This window comes from Nannospalax galili, unplaced genomic scaffold, assembly GCF_000622305.1.
Source record: "Nannospalax galili isolate Female #2095 unplaced genomic scaffold, S.galili_v1.0 scaffold870, whole genome shotgun sequence".
NCBI classification, from domain to species: Eukaryota; Metazoa; Chordata; class Mammalia; order Rodentia; family Spalacidae; genus Nannospalax; species Nannospalax galili.
The window spans coordinates 2308460-2329102 of record NW_008329130.1 but is presented as its reverse complement, the minus strand read 5'-3'; the positions used below and the strand labels follow the sequence as shown (position 1 = coordinate 2329102).

The 20643-nt window shown below is 50.4% G+C and overlaps 1 protein-coding gene across 4 annotated transcripts in view; it reads left to right on the top strand.

The window, feature by feature from the left end:
• H6pd (hexose-6-phosphate dehydrogenase/glucose 1-dehydrogenase) overlaps window positions 1-19807 on the top strand; it is a 26173-nt gene extending 6366 nt beyond the window's left edge. For 2 of the 4 annotated variants that reach the window (XM_008831922.3, XM_029563002.1), the window contains exons 2-5: window positions 5646-6282; window positions 7851-7968; window positions 17951-18220; window positions 18300-19807. In XM_008831922.3, coding sequence (XP_008830144.1) covers window positions 5646-6282; window positions 7851-7968; window positions 17951-18220; window positions 18300-19663 — 2389 coding nt within the window. In that variant the 3' untranslated portion in view covers window positions 19664-19807. Of the gene's footprint in view, window positions 1-778; window positions 955-5466; window positions 5555-5645; window positions 6283-7850; window positions 7969-17950; window positions 18221-18299 lie in introns of those variants that run through there. The other 2 variants (XM_029563003.1, XM_029563001.1) reach the window with 2 other exon arrangements.
• Window positions 19808-20643: the final 836 nt, after the last annotated feature.

Sequence of the window (20643 nt, the reverse complement as noted above, 5' to 3'; positions counted from 1 at the left end):
CTATCTGCTCTCTCTTTTTCTCTCTCTCTCTCTCTCTCTCTCTCTCTCTCTCTCTCTCTCTCTCTCTCCCTCCTTCCCTCTTTCTCTCTCCCCCTCCCTCCCTCCCTCCCTCCCTTCCTCTGTCCCTTCTATAGGGCCTTGGAGAGGGCAGCCTTGAACACACAATCCTTCTGACTACCAAGAGCTGAAATTATAGGCCTAAGCCACCACATTCCATTCTGGCTGTTTTTTGAATAAACATTGTTATATTTAGAACTGTACCTTCCACACTCTCAACTTAGAACTTCAAAGAGTTTTTACCTTTGCTTCTGAAGAGGACTCAGGTCTCAGCCCCTCCAGCATCACTTAGCTCTGGATTCTCTGGCTCCTAGGGGAGGAGGCATCGCCTCATATAGGATAGGGACCTCCCTTCTTGGAGAGCATGGGACTAAGGGGCAGTAAAATGCCTGGACATGTGTTAGATCATTTCCTAGGTGAGGATTCTGAGGCCCTGGTAGATTAAATGCTTTGTTCAAGGTTATGTGGCTGCTTATGGTCAGGCCAGGAATGTGGTCAGCATGACCACATTTTCTAGTGTCCACTCTTCTATCCGGTCCTTCCTGTCCTCCAGCTTCTCAAAATGTCCAGTCACCATTTGGATAGTTAGAAAAAGAGAGAAGCAAGAGAGAAGAAAGTTCCAAAGTAGGCAGGGCACGTCACCCCAGCTCCATGCCTGACTCGAGGTCTGCAGCTTTGATATGGTTCTCCCTAGGGCTCTCCTCCCAGGAAGCACAGAAACCAGGGAGAGACGTGAAATCTTCAAACCTGCAGCCCTTGACGGTGCAGACCACAGGGAGAGGAGCCAGAGTCCTCAGCCTTCCTTTACTTCATCATGGGAGGCTGATTCGGCTTGTGACGTTGGTAGCATGCTTTGTTCTCCAGGGTACTTGGCAGGGTTGGCTCTGTGGCCCAGAGGTGAGGAGAAAACTCCCATGTCTCTTACAGCAATGGCATTATCCCACCCTCAGGGCTGGGAGTCACTCTATATTTTATTAACTTTTTTTCTGACTTTTTTTGAGACAGGGTCTCTTGTAGCAGGCTGGTCTCAAACTAGTTATGTAGTCCAGGCTGGCTTTGAACTCCTGTGCTTCCTGCTTCCTCCTCCCAAGTGCTGGGATTACAGCACATCATGCCTTGCTCATTTAATTACTCTAATTAGTTCATATTTGGCTAGGGTCTTTTTTTTTTTTTTTATAGCTTGTTTGTTTTTTGGTTTTGGTTTAAGGTCTTACTATGCAGCCTGGGCTGGGCTTGAACTTGGAGTGTAGCCCTGCCTCAGCCTACTGAGTGCTGGGGATTGCAGGCATGTGCCATCATGCATAGCTGTCTAGGTGGTTTTTTGTTGTCGCTGTTGTTAAAAACATCATCTAAATTAATCTTACAACCCTTCCCTCCTTTAGGTTAGTGGAATCTGGACTGGAGATCGAACCCGGGGACTCACCCATGAGAGGCAAACACTCTTCCACTGATGTTATCTGCAGCCCTTTTTCTTACTTCCAAATTTGGGTTTCACTAAGTTGCTCAAACTGGCCTTGAATTCCATTTTTAGCCCAAGCTGGCCTCCTCTGGAGAGCTAGGATTATAGGAATGAGCCATTGTGCCTGGTTTCAGCCATGTTTTATGGATGAATAATTAAGTGGTTTCCTAAAGTCCTGTACCTAAAAGGGGCTTGAGGCCAGGGCCCGAGACCAACGTATCATGACTCTCTATTGGCTAAAGAGGCTAGTTAGTGTGGTAACTTGGCCTTGGGCTTCATGACTTCATAGTTCATTCTTCCTCCTAGTCTAATTGACTTACTATATTGTGGGTATAGGAGCTGCCTTACCGGAGTGAGGCCTGACTAGGGCAGTGCATCTAAATCACCCAGTTCATGCTGGGTACCAGGTCAGCACAGGTCTTATTACTTGATTCAGTACTTAGAAGCCAGTTGTAACAAGGGGACGGGGCAAACTAAAGCTTCCAAGGCTGCTGGACCTGCTCACACAGGATTGCGCTGACTTGGTTGGTGAGGAGAATAGGAGGCCAGGCTGATGCCTTCTGTGCTTAGTGTTCCAGAGTCTTGCTACTCAAACGTGTGCTTCATGGACCAGCTGTCGACTCCTCAGGCCTGACCCCTGACTATTTCCATCAGACTCTGCATTTTAAAAAGATCCCCAGTAAACTCAAATGCACAGTACAATTTGAGCCACCCAGTGAAGGTTTAAAAATGGATGTGATAAAAGCAAGCATACATCACCAGTTTGTAAGCGTTTAGCAACTACATAGTAAGCAACTGTGTTGAAATACGCACTATGTTTCAGGAGTTCTGATAAGCAAGAGATACGGCTGGCTAACTTGTGTGCTAAGCCCAGAACAGACACACTGTCAGATGAGAATAGGGTTGAGTAGAGGGCCAGAGGCAGTGTGGGCCAGGTGCCATCCAGCCCCACTGTCCTCAGGGAGACCTTGGCCTCCCCCACCTACCTGTAAGGCCCCCCAGCTTCTTGTACCAGCACATCCAGAGCCCTGGCTCCCAGGACCAGATCAGGAGTTTGGAATGTGCTTGCCAGCTGGCGCCTCCTCCTTCTCCAGGCTGTTCTCTGGGCTCCAGATCTCTCCTGCCTCTCTACCGCACTGACCTTGCAGCTTTTCCTTCCCTCTGGGCAGAGGCTGTTGCCAGTTGAGAAAGAAAGGCTCCGAAGCCAAGGACAGGGATTGGGAACCAGGGGAAAATAGAAGGCCATGTAGCCCACCGTGTATTTGAGAATGAGAATAGATGCACAGGAGCAGGAGAGGAGGGCTGGGGGCCTCTGGTGGTCCTTTCCATGGGCGGAAGTGTCAGGTGTCCTGTGGGCGTGGGTACAGACACCACTATTGACCTTTGTGTTAGTTGGCTATCACTAGACCCGTCCTGGGGATGGGTCCCCAGAGAGATGAAGAAGATGCAGAGAAGACTGGGAGGAAGTCAAAAGTAGGTTCACGGTGGCTCGCACCCTATTATCCCAGCACTCGGGAGGCTAAGACAGGAGGACTGGTGTGATTTTGAGGCCATCCTGTGCTACAGAGTGAGATCCTTTCCAGACAGACAGACAAAAACAGGTGAATTTGGATTGCTCTGTGCAGGGATGGTGGTGGTTAGCTGGCCAGCTCTGTGAGGCCTTTTGTATGTTCAATTTCACTCTAAACCTCAGTTTTCCTTCTCTACAGCCAGATTCATTCTGTTGATGCTGTCTGGTTTTGAAGGGTGCTCGGCCAGACTCTGTAACTCTCCCCTCGTTCTTCCACCTCCATTTCCACGGTCTCCCTCCCAGAGCCATGGTTTCTTCCCTCCTGGCTTCCTTCCTCCCTTTCCCAAAACCCAGCCTCAGTGGAGACCTGGAGGGCTGTGGGCTATAAACACAGCATGCTCGGCCCTATGGCTATAGCTAGAACAGAAGGCCAGCACAGTAAATACTCAGATGTTCTTGCAATTTGACCCTGGCCCTTTGCCTGTTAGACATGCCAACTGCCTCAGGTCAGGGTAAAGCTCATGCCATTACGGGATGACATGTTTGCGTAAGGGAGGTCATGAACGGCAGTTTTGGGGACCCAGCTCCCTGTTGCCTCACCGTGGAACCTTGATCCCATGGTGCCTTAGCCTTTCCATTTGTAAAGGGGACTATAATTGAACTACCCTGCATGGCTTTTCAGGGCTTTTGTCTGGAACCAGTAAGATCATCAGGTACATAGCACTTGACTCTGTGACTGGCACATGTGAACATCTTTCCTGCGTTGTGCAGTCAATTGCCCTGTAAATGCTGCTTAAAAAGTAGCAGACACTGGCCTAAGGGTCAGATAGACATGAAGTCATTTTATTCTTACAACTGCTCTGTGATGGAGATACCACTGCTGTATCCATTTAAGATGAAACAGAAGTGCAACAGGTTAAATAAAATTTTAATTATTAAAGAGCTAAGCTAGGGACCTGGAGAGCTGACTCAGTGGTTAAGAACACTGGCTTCTCTTGCAGAGGACCTGGGTTCAGTTCCCAACACCCACATGGCGGCTCACAACCATCTGAAACTCCAGTTGCGGGGGAATCTGATGCCCTCTTCTGACCTCTGTGGACATTGCATGACACAGGTGCACTTACATAATGCAGGCATACTCATACATATAAAAATAATAAGTAAAACTAAAAAAAATATTTTAAAGAGCTGAGCTAAGATTCGCACTCAGGCAGTAGACTGCACAGTCCTGTTTGTTTTGTTCAGATTTATTTTTATTCTGTGTATTTGAGTGTTCTGCCTGCATGTATGCATACTACGTGCTTGCCTGGTACTTGATGAGGTTAGAAGAGGGCATTGGATCCTCAAGACCTGGAGTTACAGATGGTTGTTAGCTACCGTGTGGGTGTTGAGAACCAAACCTGGGTCTTCTGCAAGAGCAGCAAATGCACTTAACCACTGAACCATCTCTCTAGCCCCTGTTTGTTTTTCTGAGACAGTCTTGCTGTGTAGTCCATACTAGTCTTGACCGCTGAGTCCCCAGACTGGCCTCCAACTTGTGGCAATCCTGCCTCAGCCTTCCAAGTGCTAGGATCACAGGTGTACACCACCATACTTGGCTTTTTTTTTTCAGTCCTAGGAATAAGACCCACTGCCCTCATTAATACTGAACAGGCACTCTACTACTGAGCTACCAGCCCCAAAGTCTATTCTTTTGTTTCTTATATTTATTTTTGTTATTTTTAATTGTGTATCTGTGTGTGTCTGTGTGTGGGTATGTGCATGTGAGTGCAGGTGTCCGTGGACACCAGAGGTGTCAGATCTCTTGGAACTGGAATTACAGGCAGTTGTAAGCCTGCTGATGTGGGGACTAGGAACTGAACTCAAGTTCTCTGCAAGAGTGGTATGTGCTCGTAACTGCTGGAGTGAGCTTTCCAGCCTCTGTTCCTTTTTTATTATATTTATTTGTGTGCACGCATGGGTGTGCGTGGAGGTCAGAGGACAACTTGCAGCAGTTGGTTCTCTGGCATGGGGATGCTGGGGCTCAAGCTTAGGTCATCAGGCTTGGCAACAAGCACTTTTACCTACTGAGCCATCTTGAAAACCCTCAAAGTCTGTTCTTAAACATTATGGCCAGAGTCATTATTAGAAGTACTTTTATGCGTGGAGTTCAGTAGACATGAGGAAAAAAACCAAGCAAGAAGTGGGCTAACCATCAGCAGGGAATCAGCCACTGTTCCTGAACCAGGAACAACACTGTTCGTGCTATCCAAACAACCTGTGCTCATGGCTGAGGCTGGTGGTGGTTGTGAAATAGACTGCTCCTCCCAGCCCCGTGGCGGTGCCCCCCCCATCCATGCCCCTTTCTCATGCCCCTAGCAGCAGAATGGCCTGGTTCTGCCAAGTGGCCTTCAACTTTCCTAGCTCTTCCCATTTGCAGGGCAGGCTTCCTATCTACTGACTTCCTGGCACAGAAGCCTGGCTGCTCAGGGAGGGCAGGGAATGCTATGGGACATTTTCCCAAGAAACACACGGCTGTTTCTTGCCAGGCAGGAAATGTTTGATACCTTAGACGTGTTGCTTCCACATCCTAACGTCCTGAACCATGTCTGATCCTTCCTTGTTCTTTGTCTTCCCCAGGCACTCAGGCATTTGGAAGATGCTCAGAGCGGCCGTGTGCCTGGCCCTTCTGAGCTGCCTGCAAGCCCAGGAATTCCAGGGACACGTTTCCATAATTCTTCTGGGAGCAACCGGGGACCTGGCTAAGAAGTACTTGTGGCAGGGCCTGTTCCAGCTGTACTTGGATGAGGCAGGGAAAGGCCACAGTTTCAGCTTCCATGGAGCTGCTCTGACAGCCCCTCAGCAGGGCCAAGAGCTTATGGCCAAGGCCCTAGAATCCCTCTCTTGCCCTAAGGACATGGCACCCGGTCACTGTGCTGAACTCAAGGGTCAGTTTCTGCAGCTGAGCCAGTACCGCCAACTGAAGACAGCTGAGGACTATCAGACTCTAAGCAAGGACATCGAGACTCAGGTCCAGCAGGAAGGGCTCTGGGAGGCCGGCAGGATTTTCTATTTCTCCGTGCCACCCTTTGCCTACGCAGACATTGCCCGCAACATCAATAGCAGCTGCCGGCCAGGCCCGGGTGCCTGGCTGCGGGTTGTCTTTGAAAAGCCCTTTGGCCATGACCACCTCTCTGCCCAGCAGTTGGCTTCAGAACTTGGGAGCTTTTTCCAAGAGGAGGAGATGTACCGGGTGGACCATTACCTGGGCAAGCAGGTAAGCTGCAGTGTGGAGCCTGGCAGGTCTGGGACATGCTGGGTACCATGGACCCATCAGCAGGGCCACACTACCAACTGTCAAATTGAGCCAGAGGGTATTGAACCCCCACAGCTTCCCTGAAGGTAGGCAGGGGGTACAGAAGCAGAGGAAACCAGTAAGTAGCACTTTCTCTATATGTCTCTTCAGCCTCTGCTTCCTCAGTTTTGGCCTGCCCCCTCCACAGAGGTGGCCCAGGGATTCTGTTGTTTGGATCTGGCTTCTATTTGGTGGATGCTATGGGAATTAGAATTCACATTTTTATTTTACACCCATCTGCCTTTTTTTTTTGTCTTTTTGAGACAGGGTCTCCCTGTAGCCCCAGCTGTCCTGGAACTCACTATGTAGATCAGGCTGGCCTTGAACTCACAGAGATCCGCCTGCCTCTGCCTCCTGAGTACTGGGACTAAAGGCGTGTGCCACCACGCCCGGCTCCATCTGCCTTTTTAAAATAAAAATATTTGTCTTCCTGAATTCTGTCTTGAACCAGAAGGATGGTAGTAAGATATTAAAACTAAATAGGATGCAGTGGGGCCCAAGCACAAGCTTTCAGCCAAACCTGGAGGCAGGAGTTTGAAGTGACCTGGAGGATGCCCGTCAGTGGCCAGTTCACTCTGCACAGTCCTCAGAACTCTCGGCGTGTCCAGTCCCAGCATTCCCAACAAGGAGTGTACTACACCTGTGCTCTTTGGTACCAGGGCTGCTGAGCTGGGCCATAGACTAGCAGGTAGTTAGTTACCTGGGGCAGAGGCTTTGCTTTCCATCCAACTGCATGTTGCCATAGTAACAGTCTCAAATAGACCAAAAGAAAATTATTTTATTAAAAATTGATAGTCTTGAGCCGGGCATGGTGGCACACGCCTATAGTCCCAGCACTTGGGAGGCAGAGGCAGGCGGATCTCTGTGAGTTCAAGGCCAGCCTGGTTTACATAGTTCCAGGACAGCTGGGGCTACAGGGAGACCCTGTCTCAAAAAGACCAAAAAATAAAAAATTGATAGTCTTTATTTTTTTATGTGTATGAGTGTAAGTGTACCCAATGCCTGTGGAGGTCAGAAGAAGGTGCCTGATTCCCCTAGAACTGGACTTACCGACAGTTGTTAGCTGCCATGTGGGTGCTGGGAATCGAACCCAGGTCCTCTGCAAGAGCAGCCAGTGCTCTTAACCACTGAACCATCTCTCCAGCCCCAAAAGTTGATAGTCTTAAGAGACCTTTTTTTGCTTTGTTTTATTGGTTGGTTGGTTTTTGTGAAGCAATGGGACTCGATCCTAAGGCTTCATGTGTATGAAGCCAGGTGTCACAGCCCCAGTGAGGTAGGCAGTTTAAAATATGTCTTTCTCGCCTGGAAACTGTTTAGGTCACTTTAAGTTCTGCGTATCTTTGCTGGGCTGTGAGACCCTGAGGTCCAGGAACTGTTGTCCACAGAATGTTTTCTCCTTAAGCAGGAAGTGGAGAGGTCTGGAGCCCGGGAGTCAGGGCTCTTCCTTCATCAGAGAAGAACCTGGGATGACCAGTCTTCCTCCCCGACAGGCCGTGGCTCAGATCCTGTCCTTCCGAGACCAGAACCGTAAGGCCTTGGATGGCCTCTGGAACAGGCACCATGTGGAGCGGGTGGAGATCATCATGAAGGAGACTGTGGATGCGGAAGGTGCGTGAGAAGCCTGGTGCCCTGGGGCTCCTTGGCCTTGCCTAACTGGTATTTGGTGGGACTCCAGGCCTTCCAGTCAGGAGTGTCAGCTGGGCCTCTGCACCACGGCCAGCTCGGTTCAGAGGGAGGATTTCTGCTGGTATGTAGGCTACCTCCAGGTCTCCTGCTGTGTGCCACACTGCACTTGGCCTGCAGGGTACCTGGTGGCAAAGCCCAAGTTGTCATTGCTGCTCTAGGGGTCATCTGACCCAGTGACATACACCTGGTGCAGACACTTATATACTTTGCAAGCTGTCAGTGTTGGAAATTGTCCTGGGTGTTTTTGTTTTGTTTGGATTGGGTTGGGCTTTTCTTTTTGGTGGCCCCATCTGGGCTGGAACTTGCTATGTAAACCAGACTGGCCTCAATCTCAGAGGCCTACCTCTGCCTCCCAGTGCTGGGATTAAAAGTGTGTGGCACCATGCCCAGCTGGGTTTGGTTTTTTGAGACACAGTATTATATAGCCCAGGCTGGCCTCAAAAGCACTCTGTAGCCAAGGATGACCTTGAACTTCTGATCCTCCTGCTTCTGTTTCCCAAGTGCTGGGATTACAGGTGTGCCATCACACCCAGCTACTGTGTTTTTTTGTTGTTGTTGTTAATTTTATTTATTTTTTTTATTTTATGTGTATGCATGTATTACCTACATGTAGGTTAAGTGCACCCATGTTGTGTGATGCCCGTGTAGGTCAGAAGAGGCTGTTAGATCCCCTGGAACTGGAGTTACAGACAGTTGTTAGCTGCCATGTGGGTGCTGGGATTTGAACCTGGGTCTTCTGCAAGAACATCAGCGTTCTTAACCACTGAGCCATCTCTCCAGCCCCTACTGTGGGTTCTATGCTAGTGCAATGGGGACCGTCACAGCTATAAGGCCTTGTGCTTGCATGGCTGGTGCCACCATGGCTGGTGGCAGCCTTCACCTATGCCCTCCTTGCTCAGGCCCCCCTCTCAGGTGAGTTCTAGCACCATTACTCTTTCTCTGGGGACCTTTCTGGCCACCTTGTGAGGCCCACTTGCCACTCCCTCCTAGAGCCACAGATGCTCCATTGAGCTCTATAGGCCCGGCTGTCCTGTGCTTGCCTCACTGGCTCTCTCACCTGAATGTCTATGCCAGGAGGGCATCCACCTCACAGGTTCTGAATAAACATCAAATGAATGGCATCAGCCCAGGCTCAGGAGACTGAGTTTTAGGCCTGTCTCTGCCTCTAGCTGGGTGACCTCTGTGTGTCACTTCTACACCTGTGGCAAGAGCAGATTTTGTAGGGGGATGGTGGCCAAGGTCACTTTGAGCTCTGGCATTCTGCGGCATTATTACAGTTTTTTAAACTGTGTGTGTGTTTATGTGTGTGTGTGTGTGTATGTGTGTGTGTGTGTGTGTGAAGGACTGAAGAGATGGCTCAGTGGTTAAGAGCATTGGCTGCTCTTGCAGAGGACCCGGGTTCAATTCTCAGTACCAACATAGCAGCTGACAACCAGTTCCAGGAGAGTCCGACACCCTCTTCTGACCTCTGTGGGCATTGCACAGCATGGGTACACTTACATGCACATAAAATACACATAAAATAAAAACAAAGATATTTTAAGGTGTGTGTGGAGTTGTGTATGTCTGTGTTGTGTGTTTATGTGTGCTTGCAGGTACTTTGTGTGTGTGTTGTGTGTTTATGTGTGGTGTGTGTTTATGTGTGCATGTCAGTACTCGTGTGTGTGTATATATGTATTTGTGGTATGTGTATGTGTGGTGTGTGTGTGTGGTGTGTGTTTATGTGTGCATGCCAGTACTCCTGTGTGTGTGTGTGTGTGTGTGTATGTGTGTGTGTCTGGGTGCTTACATACCACTGCACATTGTGTGTGGAAGTCAGAGGACAACTTGTGGGAGTTGATTCTCTCCTTCTATCGTTTGGGTTCTAGAGACTGAACTCAGGTTGTCAGACTTGGCAGCAAGTGCTGTCATCCTCTGAGCCATCCTGCTGACCTGCTATTACAGTTTCTGAGCATTATATTTACAGCATTACCTCTTACCCAGCAACAACAGTGATAATTTAAAAAGCAAATTGTTACTGTGTCCCCCAGTAGCCCATTTCCTTCTTGTGTTTACATACCTTCTGTGGGGTCTCTGTGGAGCCAGGGATCAGGCACACTAGAGCAAAGGTGCCTTTGGAATTTGGAGAATGGAGGTCAGAGGACCAGACTGAAAGATAGGTCGAAATCTAGGCAGGTCGGATTGCTGAAGCAGGCCTGCAACAGGAAGAGCTTGGGTCTGAACAGCAGCTGTCACCCAGGCTGGGCCTGGGGACAGGTTTGTGGGGCCTTTGACTGCAAGGCTGCTACAGTGGGTGGATTCGACTGCTCCTGAGCCTGGAGCATAGTGTTCCCCGACTCAGTGGGAGGACAGGCAGCCAGGGCCCTCCTTGTCGCAAGGGCCTGCACCCAGCAGGGGACAAGGGTTGCTGTGTATGTCTAGTGGAGTATTGGACTTGGTTTTTTTGTTTGAGGTGGGGTCATGTGCTGTCACCCCCTTCTTTCAGTGTCTGTTTTTGTTAGGACTGGCTAGCCCACTCTGGCATCCCAAGAGGGCCCTGCTGAAGCTCTGCTGACAGGTGTCCTGTGTCTCCATCCTGCCCCCCCCCCCGCCTGCTTTGGATTCTACAGCTCAAGCTGGAGAGAGGACAGGGACTGAATATCTGCAGCTCCATACCAGTCTGCCCCCTCCCCACCACTGAGCCAGCAATGAACCTGGCATGGGACCCAGGTGCTGCCATCTGGGTGACAGTAGTGGGCTCAGGAGGTGAGTGCTGGTCCTGCCAGCCTCAGTGTGGGCCAAATGTTTCAGGGCAGAATTCCTGAGCCCCACAGTCTGAACATTAAACAGAAGGACCAAGGTCACAAACCATTTCCTGTCCCCTGGCCCCACTCATGCCCTGCTCCTGCCTAGGGGTAGATGCTGGGGGAATCTAGACTGTACCCTGCATTTTGGGAGGGAAGGGGCTGCTCGCCAGGCTCTAGATACTGAATGTCTCTGGTTCCGCATTGCCGAAGCCCTGGGAAACAGACTTCCAAACTGTAGAACTGCAAGGTTGGTTGGCTCTCTTTCCCCCACCCCCATTCACCCACATCCACCTGGGTGGCAGTGGCTTCCCCAGATCCCTCCCCACCACGACTGTGTCCAAGGGCTTTTTCTCCTTCAGCCTCTGGCCCAGTAGAGCTTGCTGTGGGGTCAGGACTGCTGCACAGGCTGGGGGTGCACAGGAGGAGGATGGAAGAGGCTGTCCTCAGGGCCAGCAGTGACCCCGTGATATCTGACCTGGGTTCTCCTCACAGGATGCCCTGCCCCTCACTGGGGTCTTCTGATACAGCAGCATGGAACATAGAAGTGACCTTAACCAGGTCACCTGCTGCTATATAGGATGGCCCCAGGTAACTCTGCTGACAGGAGGAACCAGGTCCTTAATGACAAAGGTTCAGCAGTCAGGGTTTGAACCCCAGCCTCTGGACTACCAGAACCTGAACTTCTAATTATGATATTCCTCAGCCTCTGCTGCCCAGGCCTCTCTTACCACAACAACATACTCAGGGTCTCTCTCTCTCTCTCTCTCTCTCTCTCTCTCTCTCTCTCTCTCTCTCTCCTCAGTTTCCCCTCTGTACAGAAGCCTTTGTTTGGCAGGAGAAGAAGAGATACTTCCTAAGACTGTCCCTGCTAGGGAAAAGAGTGTGATGTATGTGCAACCCTGAGGGTTGGAGTGACCACCCAGTGCCCCTCACCAAGGGACTAAGGCAGCCAAGATCCTCCCAGGCAGCAGCACCAGCTGTCCTGCCTTCCGCCTGTGTGCCATAAAGTCTGGCCGGTCACTCAGCAGAGCTAGCGTCCTTTTCTAATCCATCTGCTGTGCTGTCTGCAGGTTGAGCATGGGGTAGCTGCAGCCTCCTGTCCAGAGAGATGGGGGAGGAGGGAGAGGGGCCAGCAGCTAGCATCTCTCCTTGGCTCTCACCATCCTTATTTTTTAGTGATCCCAGAAGATATTGGTAGGGGTTGCAACCATTTTTTAGTTGTCTTTCTTTTGTTAAAGTATCTATTTTTGCTAGGGAAACCCAGCTTTCCCATAATGGAAGCCTTGGGAGGAGTAACTGGTCCAGTTTGGAGGGTGTGACCCCTCAGCTCAGACTCTACAATGCTGAGATACCCTGGTATTGCCTCTGGGTGGTTTTTATGGATTGAATTAGTTGATGTCCATGGAAATACTTTACAAATGGAAATATTCTCCTTCCAAGTTTGCAGGAGAGGTAGTGGAAGTGATCTTCCAGCCTTCCAAACTGACTATGTTCGCTAATTATATAAAGGTCTATGATTGATCTATCAGTCTCTCTTAGTTCATTCTTAATATCTCTTTCTCTCTCTCTTACTCTCTCTTTCCCCCTCCCCCCATATCTAAACTCCATATATTGACAATTTGCATAATGTATCTTAACAGCTCCGTATTTCTGTTCAGTTCTATTTATACCACAGAATATGTGGTATAAGTTCTGTAACTAAGCATTTTGGTTGTTTCCAGATTTTGTTATTTTAAATGGTATTTTCTGAGCTTTATATATAAAATTCACATTCTGTAAAATCTACGCTTTTAAAGTCTATGATTCAGTAGTTTTTAGTATGTTTGAAATACTGTGTGACCACTGTCTAATTCTAGAACATTTATGATCATTAAATATTTTTCCTTTAAGTCTGTATCTGCACTGGAATCAGTGGGCCAGAAGGGGAAGAGCAGTTTCTAGCCACTCTTCCATCTATCAGACTGAGGGCTGGGACAGAGAGCAGAGCTGTGGTACCCCCCCCAGACTTGTAGAGAGGAACCAAGTTCATGGGGTGGTGGTCTTTCTTTCAGTTTTCCAACCTGCTTGAGCTTTCTCTATCGTTTTCAACTACCTGTGGGTTTTCATCCTGAACCTTTAACCTAGGAAAGGATCCCCAAAGTCAGCACAGATCATTATCAGGAAAAAAAATATCAGTCCACAATAACTGGCAGCTCCCAGATTAAATCAGCACATTGAGTGCCACAAAGGCCAGTGCCCAGCTTCCCACCCTGGTGCTCAGCTGCACTCTGGCCTCTCCCCCTCCACGTGCCAGGCCACAGTCCTGGTCCTAGCAGAGCTGACCAGGTTGGGAGCAGAGCTCTTTTACCCATAGGCTGTGCTAAACACAGGAGCAGCCCCAGAGCTTGAAATGAAGGAATAAAGAAGCTCTCTCCTCCCTAGCAGGTAGTGAACCTCGTCACCACTCCCCAGAATTGAGAGGATAAAAATAGGAAAAGGGTCACTCAGGGGTTTGTGAAATTAGCAAATAGTAGGCAGGTGGCGGGGTTTTCAAGGACTCTTGCTTTCTCAACATCAAAAATTCATTGGTTCTTAAAGCCACAACTGTCCTCTTTATGCCTAAATCTACTGCAGTTGATTGATTTTATCTGGTGTGGGTTTGGTATCTGAGCATCTCTAAAGCTGGCTTTACCGTGGGTGCCAGGGTTGAACTGGCAGCCCATTTTTTTTTCCTAAGAAGTTATAAGCACTGATACTTTAACCGTGGGTGGTGTTTCAGGGTTGGGGAAGTCTAGGGCATTGTTCGTCTTGGCTTGTGCCTCTAGTGACCTTTTAAGGACTGTCACCAAGTATCACTTCTTCAGAGTCAGTACACTTAAAATGGGAACCATCACTGTGTCACAAGAATGCCAATTGCATTTTTCTTAAGATGTATTTTCTTTTTAAATTTTTATTTATTTATTTATGTGTGTGTATGCCACATGAGTGGGTGTACCCACACAGCCTAGACAAGAGGGTCAGATCCCCAGGAACTGGAGTTGCAGTTGTGAGTCACTTGACATGGGTACCGGGAACCGAATCCCAGTCTTCTGCAAGAGCAGCAATTGCTCTTAACCACTAAGCTATCCCTCAGCCCCCAAACTACCTTTTAAAACTTTTTATTTCCAAATGGTCTCCAAGTCTGTCCAGCAGGGCAGATTCTAAAGACCCATGGTGCCCACTTAGAAGGAACATGCTGAGCCCCACAGGTTTGAAATGGAACCCACTCCCCTTTACCTGTTTGAATTAAATATTAACTAGATACCAGGTAAAAAGATGCTTATATGTATATGTGTATGCATGGGTGGGGTATGTATGTGGTAGACCACATGAGACCAGGGCATTGAACTCGGGTTGTCAGCAAGCACCTTTACGCACTGAGCCGTCTCGCCAGTCCCCACCAGTTGTTCAAAAAGTACCATTTCTTCCCCCTTGGACTCTGTCCTATGGCCTGTCCTCTGCTCTTCCCAATCTTGGGTAGCTTATGTGCTTGCTTCTCGTTTTGTGTGTGTATACATGTTCATATGTACATGTGTGTACCCACATGTGCTTTTATTTGGGAGCCAGAGGGCAACATCAGATGTTTTCCTCAGTCACTCTCCTCCTTACTTTTTAAAAATATATATATATTTAAAAAAATATATTTTATTATTTTCATTTTATGTGTATGCATGTAGGTTAAGTGCACCCGTGTTGTGCAATTCCCGCAGAGGACAGAAGGGGCTGTTGGATCCCCTGAAACTGGAGTTATGGATAGTTGTTAGCTGCCGTGTGTGTGTGTGCTGGGATTCAAACCCGGGTCTCCTGCAAGAACAGCCAGTGTTCTTAACCGCTGAGCCATCTCTCCAGCCCCCCTCCTTACTTTTTTGAGATAGTGTTAGCTCAGTGAACCTGGAGCTCACCAACTCAGCCAGACTGGCTAGCCCTCCAGCACCAGGGATCCTGTCTCTGCCTCCTCTGCCTACCACACCTAGCTTTTAACATGGATGCTGGGGCTCTGAACTCAGGTTTTCATGCTTACACAGCAAGCACTTTTCAGACCAAGTCATCTCTCCAGCCCCAGCCCTCACTTTTCTTTATGTTGTCATGTATGTCCAAATCAGTAAACAGTATATTGTCTGATTTTGGTGAGGAGCTGTACATTGCACATGTATACTTACTGATCTCTTTGTATGCTTATTTTTTGTGGTGCTGGGGATGGAACCCAGGGCCACATGCGTGCTAGGTAAGTGCTCTATTGCCAAGCTCCACCCAGCCCTCATTTCCTCTTCATCCTGCCTTCAGAATCAACTCTCCAGATTGGTCTGCTACTCACTGACTCTTCCAGCAGTTTCTAATCTGTAACCCCCACTCCCCTGCTGAATTTCTAAATTCCAATGATAGTTACTTATTGAAATTCTGTTCATGTTGGCCAGTTTATATCCTATTTATTTATTTATTTATTATTTATTTTGGTCTTTTTGAGACAGGGTATCCCTGTAGCTCCAGCTGGCTTGGAACTTGCTATGTAGACCAGGCTGGTCTTGAACTCCCAGAGATCCACCTGCCTCTGCCTCTCGAGTGCTGGGATTAAAGGCGTGCACCATCATTCCCAGCACCTCTTTATTTTTGTTTTAAGATTTAAAAATTTTTTTTAATTTTATGTGTAAGAGTGTTTTGCCTACATGAATGTATGTGCCTGGTGCCTGCAGAAGCCAGAAGAGGCCATCAGATAAAATAAATAAAATGCAGACCTGCCCTGGAACTGTAGTTAGTGCGCCATCGTGTGGGTCCTCTGCAAGAGCAGCAAGTGCTCTTAACCACTGAGGCATCTCTCCAGCCCTATATTTATATATTTCTATGTATGTGTATATGTGTGTGTATGGGCATCACATTCCCTGGAGCTGGAGTTAGAGGTGGTTGGTAGCCACCTAATGTGGGTGCTAGGAACTGAGTTCCGATTCTCTGTGGGAGCAGCAATCACTGTTAATCACTGAGCCCTCTCTCCAGCCCGTCTCCTCTTTTCAAATGAGTTCATGCTTTGTTAAGGTGATGCTGTCTCCTCCTTGTGATTATATACAGGATGTGTAGATTCATTCCCTCTGCTGTCTATGGTAAGAAAATAAATGGTAATGACTTAGGGGACAGGTACACAACAGCTTTATCCTCACCATGGGGCTCAGGTGCAGAGATGAAGGGCCAGTGTCAGGTGGACTCCAGAAGGTAGGCCTGCAGTAAAGGAGGCCAGAGCTCCTAGTAGGAGCAGACGTGCTGCCCTTGTTTGCTTTCTGTGGCCATGATAAACACCATAACGAAAAGCAGCTTGGGGAGGAAAGGGTTTATTTTATCTCAAAACTCTCAGGTCACAATCTCTCACTGAGGGAAGACGGGGCAAGCACTGAAGCAGGAGGCCTGGAGGCAGGAGCTGATGCAGAGAGCACAGAGGAGTGCTGCTTACTGGCTCATTCTTTTTTCTGGCTCGCTCAGCTACTTCTCTTACACAGCTCAGGCCCACGCGCCCTGGGATGACACCACCCACAGCGGGCTGGGCCCTCCTCCATCAATTAGCAATCAAGAAAATGCCCCACGAACATGCCCACAGGCCGTTCTGATCTAGGAAATTCTTCAGTTGAGGGTCCCTCTTCCCAGATGACTTTAGTTTGTGTTAAAATGACACAAACTAACCAACGCAGGTACCCAGCTTGCATGGGAGTTGGTTAGCCACCCAGCAACTCACACAGGCAAAGCATTTGGTGGGTGATTGCTCTTTGTGCCACACTGTGAGGCTTGCTCTGTGCATGAGGTGGTAACTGGACTGGACATTTACAAGTTGGGACATCTGTGCCACATCCTACAAGGGGTGTACATTTGACTCCTAAGCTCTGAGACTCGTGCCTGTCAAAATCAAGGACGACCAGAGCCCGCATGCCTTAGCCTTGGAGAAGGGCGATCCTGGCCCTGGTCACCCGACTCCTTCCCATGTAAAGCAGTGGTGAGCAGGTACCTGCCATGCGGGTCCTTGTGGTGTGAGACTGGCATATGTCAGGTGTTTGATGCTACACCAGGCTTGTAGGTGGCAGGCTCCAGGCTCGATGTTCCCGGCACTGCCTTCTCACTGGTCCTGGGCACCTGCCAGCCAGCCATCTCCACCTGGACATCTTCAGCACATTTAACGCATGCCTGTTTTCCTCTCCCTCCACAGCTTCTTCCCTGGCCTGTCTTCCCAGCTCTAGAAATGTTACCGATACCTGTGCTGTTGCTTGGGCCCCAGTTTGCAGATCTAGTCCCTCCTTTTGCCCCCACTTTTTTCACCTGTTGGCAAGTCCAGCCGATTCCAGATTGAAATGAATCTCCTGCTCCTCCGCCACTGCTCTAGCAGGAACTTGACCATCTCTTCCAGCAGCTTTCCTTCCTCTATAGCCTCACCCTACAGCAGGCCAAACCTGGCCTCTCAGTGTGCTGTGCTTTGGGCATCCAGGGGCTTCTCCTGGAGCCCAGAGCACTGTGCAGCCCCTTTACCTCATCCCACATGACCTCAGCCTCCCTCCAGCCTCCATCATCCAACCCCAGCAGGCCTCAGGGCTGTGCACTTGAAGGCCCCCTCACCTGAAATACCCTTCTGGTCTCAGAGGGACCTTCCCGTGGCCCTGTCTCACAGCCTGTGCTTTCATTTCCTCTTTCTCCTCTCCCTCCTTCCCATCTCCTTACACCTAGCCAAGTGCACGTGTGTGCTGAATCACAGGGTGATGCTTGTTAGCTCTATTTAGTTAGGATAAGAAGTCTTCTCTAGGTGGCCCAGCCTCCTCCCACACTGACCAGTGCCCAGGGAGAGAAAGCAGGGCAGGAGGCTGGCCCAGTGTCTACAGATGTTTCTATCTGGTGGTGTGACTCAAGCCTTCCCAAGCAGATTCCTGGACAGGCCCAATGGGCTGACCCCTTCCCATAGGGTAGTTCTTGATGAAAGGAGGTGACCCCAGTGGCCCCCTTTCCTTATTCATGTTGAGGTTTGCCCTGGTGCACCTTGACATGAGTTCTTTGGATGGAGGAACGGATGCCAGGATAATTGGGGTGGGGTCATGCCACACCTCAAAAACCCTCCTGAAAACCCTCTTCCTGCTCAGGTCGTACCAGTTTCTACGAGGAGTATGGTGTCATCCGGGACACACTGCAGAACCACCTGACTGAGATCCTCACACTGGTGGCAATGGAGCTGCCTTATGACATCAGCAGCTCAGCTGCTGTGCTGCAGCACAAACTGCAGACTTTCCAGGCCCTGCGGGGGCTGCAGAAGAGCAGTGCTGTCCTGGGCCAGTACCAGGCCTACAGGGAGCAGGTGCGCCGCGAGCTGCAGAGGCCAGACAGCTTCCACAGCCTGACACCGACTTTCGCAGGTGGGTACCCGAGCTGGCTGGTGGCTGCACAGCCGACCCTCAGGCTATGACGTCACCCAGTGTTCTCCTCCCACCTCAGGTGTCCTGGTCCACGTCGACAACCTGCGCTGGGAGGGTGTTCCTTTCATCCTGATGTCTGGCAAGGCCTTGGACGAGAGAGTGGGCTATATTCGGATCTTGTTCAAGAACCGGGCGTACTGCACCCAGAGTGAGAGGCACTGGGCCTCAGAGCAGAACCGATGCCTGCCCCAGCAGATCATCTTTTACATTGGACATGGTGAACTGGGCCACCCTGCCATTCTGGTCAGCCGGAACCTGTTCAAGCCCTCCCTGCCCACCCAGAGCTGGAAGGAGGTGCAGGACCGGCCCGGGCTTCACCTTTTTGGCCGTCCTCTGTCTGATTACTATGCCTACAGCCCTGTGAGGGAGCGTGATGCCTATTCCACCCTCCTAGCCCACATCTTCCATGGCCGGAAGGAGTCCTTCATTACCACAGAGAACCTGCTGGCCTCCTGGATCTTCTGGACACCCTTGTTGGGCAGCCTGGCCAATGAGGTCCCACGTCTCTACCCGGGGGGAGTAGAGAGTGACCATCTGCTGGACTTTGAGTTCAGTGGTGGCCAACTGTTCTTCTCCCAGCAGCCGCTAGAGCTGCTGATACCAGGGCCAGAGTTGGCCCCAAGACCCAGTGACTTCCAGGTCCTCAGGGCCCAGTACCGAGAGAGCCCGTTGATCTCTGCCTGGCCGGAAGAGCTGATCTCTAAGCTGGCCAATGACATCGAAGCCACTGCGGTGCAGGCAGTGCGGCTCTTTGGCAAGTTCCACCTGGCGCTGTCCGGTGGCTCAAGCCCCATAGCCTTGTTCCAGCAGCTGGCCACTGGGCACTACAGCTTCCCCTGGGCCCACACACACCTATGGCTGGTTGATGAGCGCTGTGTCCCTCTGTCAGATCCAGAGTCCAACTTCCAGGGCCTTCAGGCCCACCTGCTGCAACACATCAGGGTCCCCTACTATAACATCCATCCTATGCCAGTGCACCTGCACCAGCGTCTTTGTGCCGAAGAGGACCAGGGAGCCCAGACCTACGCCAGCGAGATCTCAGCCCTGGTGGCCAACAGCAGCTTTGACCTGGTGCTGCTGGGCATGGGCATTGATGGGCACACAGCCTCCTTGTTCCCACAGTCGCCTACTGGCCTGGATGGTGAGCAGCTAGTGGTGCTGACACAGAGCCCCTCCAGGCCACACCAGCGCATGAGTCTCAGCCTGCCTCTCATCAACCGTGCCAAGAAGGTGGCTGTCCTGGTCATGGGCAAGATAAAGCGTGAGATCACCATGCTGGTGAGCCGCGTGGGCCATGAGCCTAAAAAGTGGCCCATCTCAGGTGTCCTGCCTCTTTCTGGACAGCTGGTTTGGTACATGGACTATGAGGCCTTTCTGGGGTGACAGGCATCCTGGGCTTAGTCACTCATGAGCTTTCTCTCACCTGCCATCTCCCCTCCTCTCCTTGCCCTCTCTCTGCACTGTGCCCTAGCTCTCCGGAACCTGGTACCCAAGTCAGGCCTTAAAGAGAGGAGGACAAGATCCTACCACAGCCTCTTGGGCCCACTGGCTCTGGATGGTTGTGGTGGGTAGATACTGAAGCAAGGCAGAACTGATACCTCTCTGTTGAGATGCCGCAAAGCCCAGGCAGGAGAAGAACGTCAAGGCCTCTAGCAGTTATATAGCACCAATGTGGAGTGAGAGTGCGGCTCCCCATTCAGAGACCCAAAGTGGTGTGTTGAGATTGGCTAGGGACAGCAATCCTTGAACTGTCCAATGGAAGAGGAGCCAGAGTCGGTGGAGAGAAGGGTGAGGAGGCCCTTGGGGGGCGCAGAGCCCTGAGCCAGGCAGGAAGAGCGGAGACCATCATGAGGTTCTGCTGGTCAGCCCCTGCCTCCCCCGGCATCCCTTCATCCCTCTGTGTGTCCAGCAGAGTGCCTGGTCTTCCTCTAGGTGACCTCCCCTTGCTCTGTGCCCAGCATCCTCTGTCCTCTGCCTTCCCCTTGGCCTCTCAGCTTCTCTCTTTACAGAAAGGAAGGACAGTAATAGGAACACAGACACAATCACTGCCATGTCCAAAAGGGTCCAGAAATCTAAAAGATCTGGGCTTCCTTTCTCCATCGAGAACCGCTCTTCCTGGAGAGTGGGAGAGTTCATTGTCCAGTGCCCTCCTGGAGGACTGTGCCCTCTGCCTGCTCCTCATGGTATCCCTCCATGAAACACTGGTAGACAGGACCAGGCTACTAGCAATCTCTAATTTGAGAATCTCAATTTCTGTCCACTCCCCTCCCTTTCACTGTATTCCTGCCTCACTGGCCTTTTTTCCTGGTCTACAGGAAAACAGTCCATATTTTGCCAGCGCAGGCACCATGACTTCCCAGCAG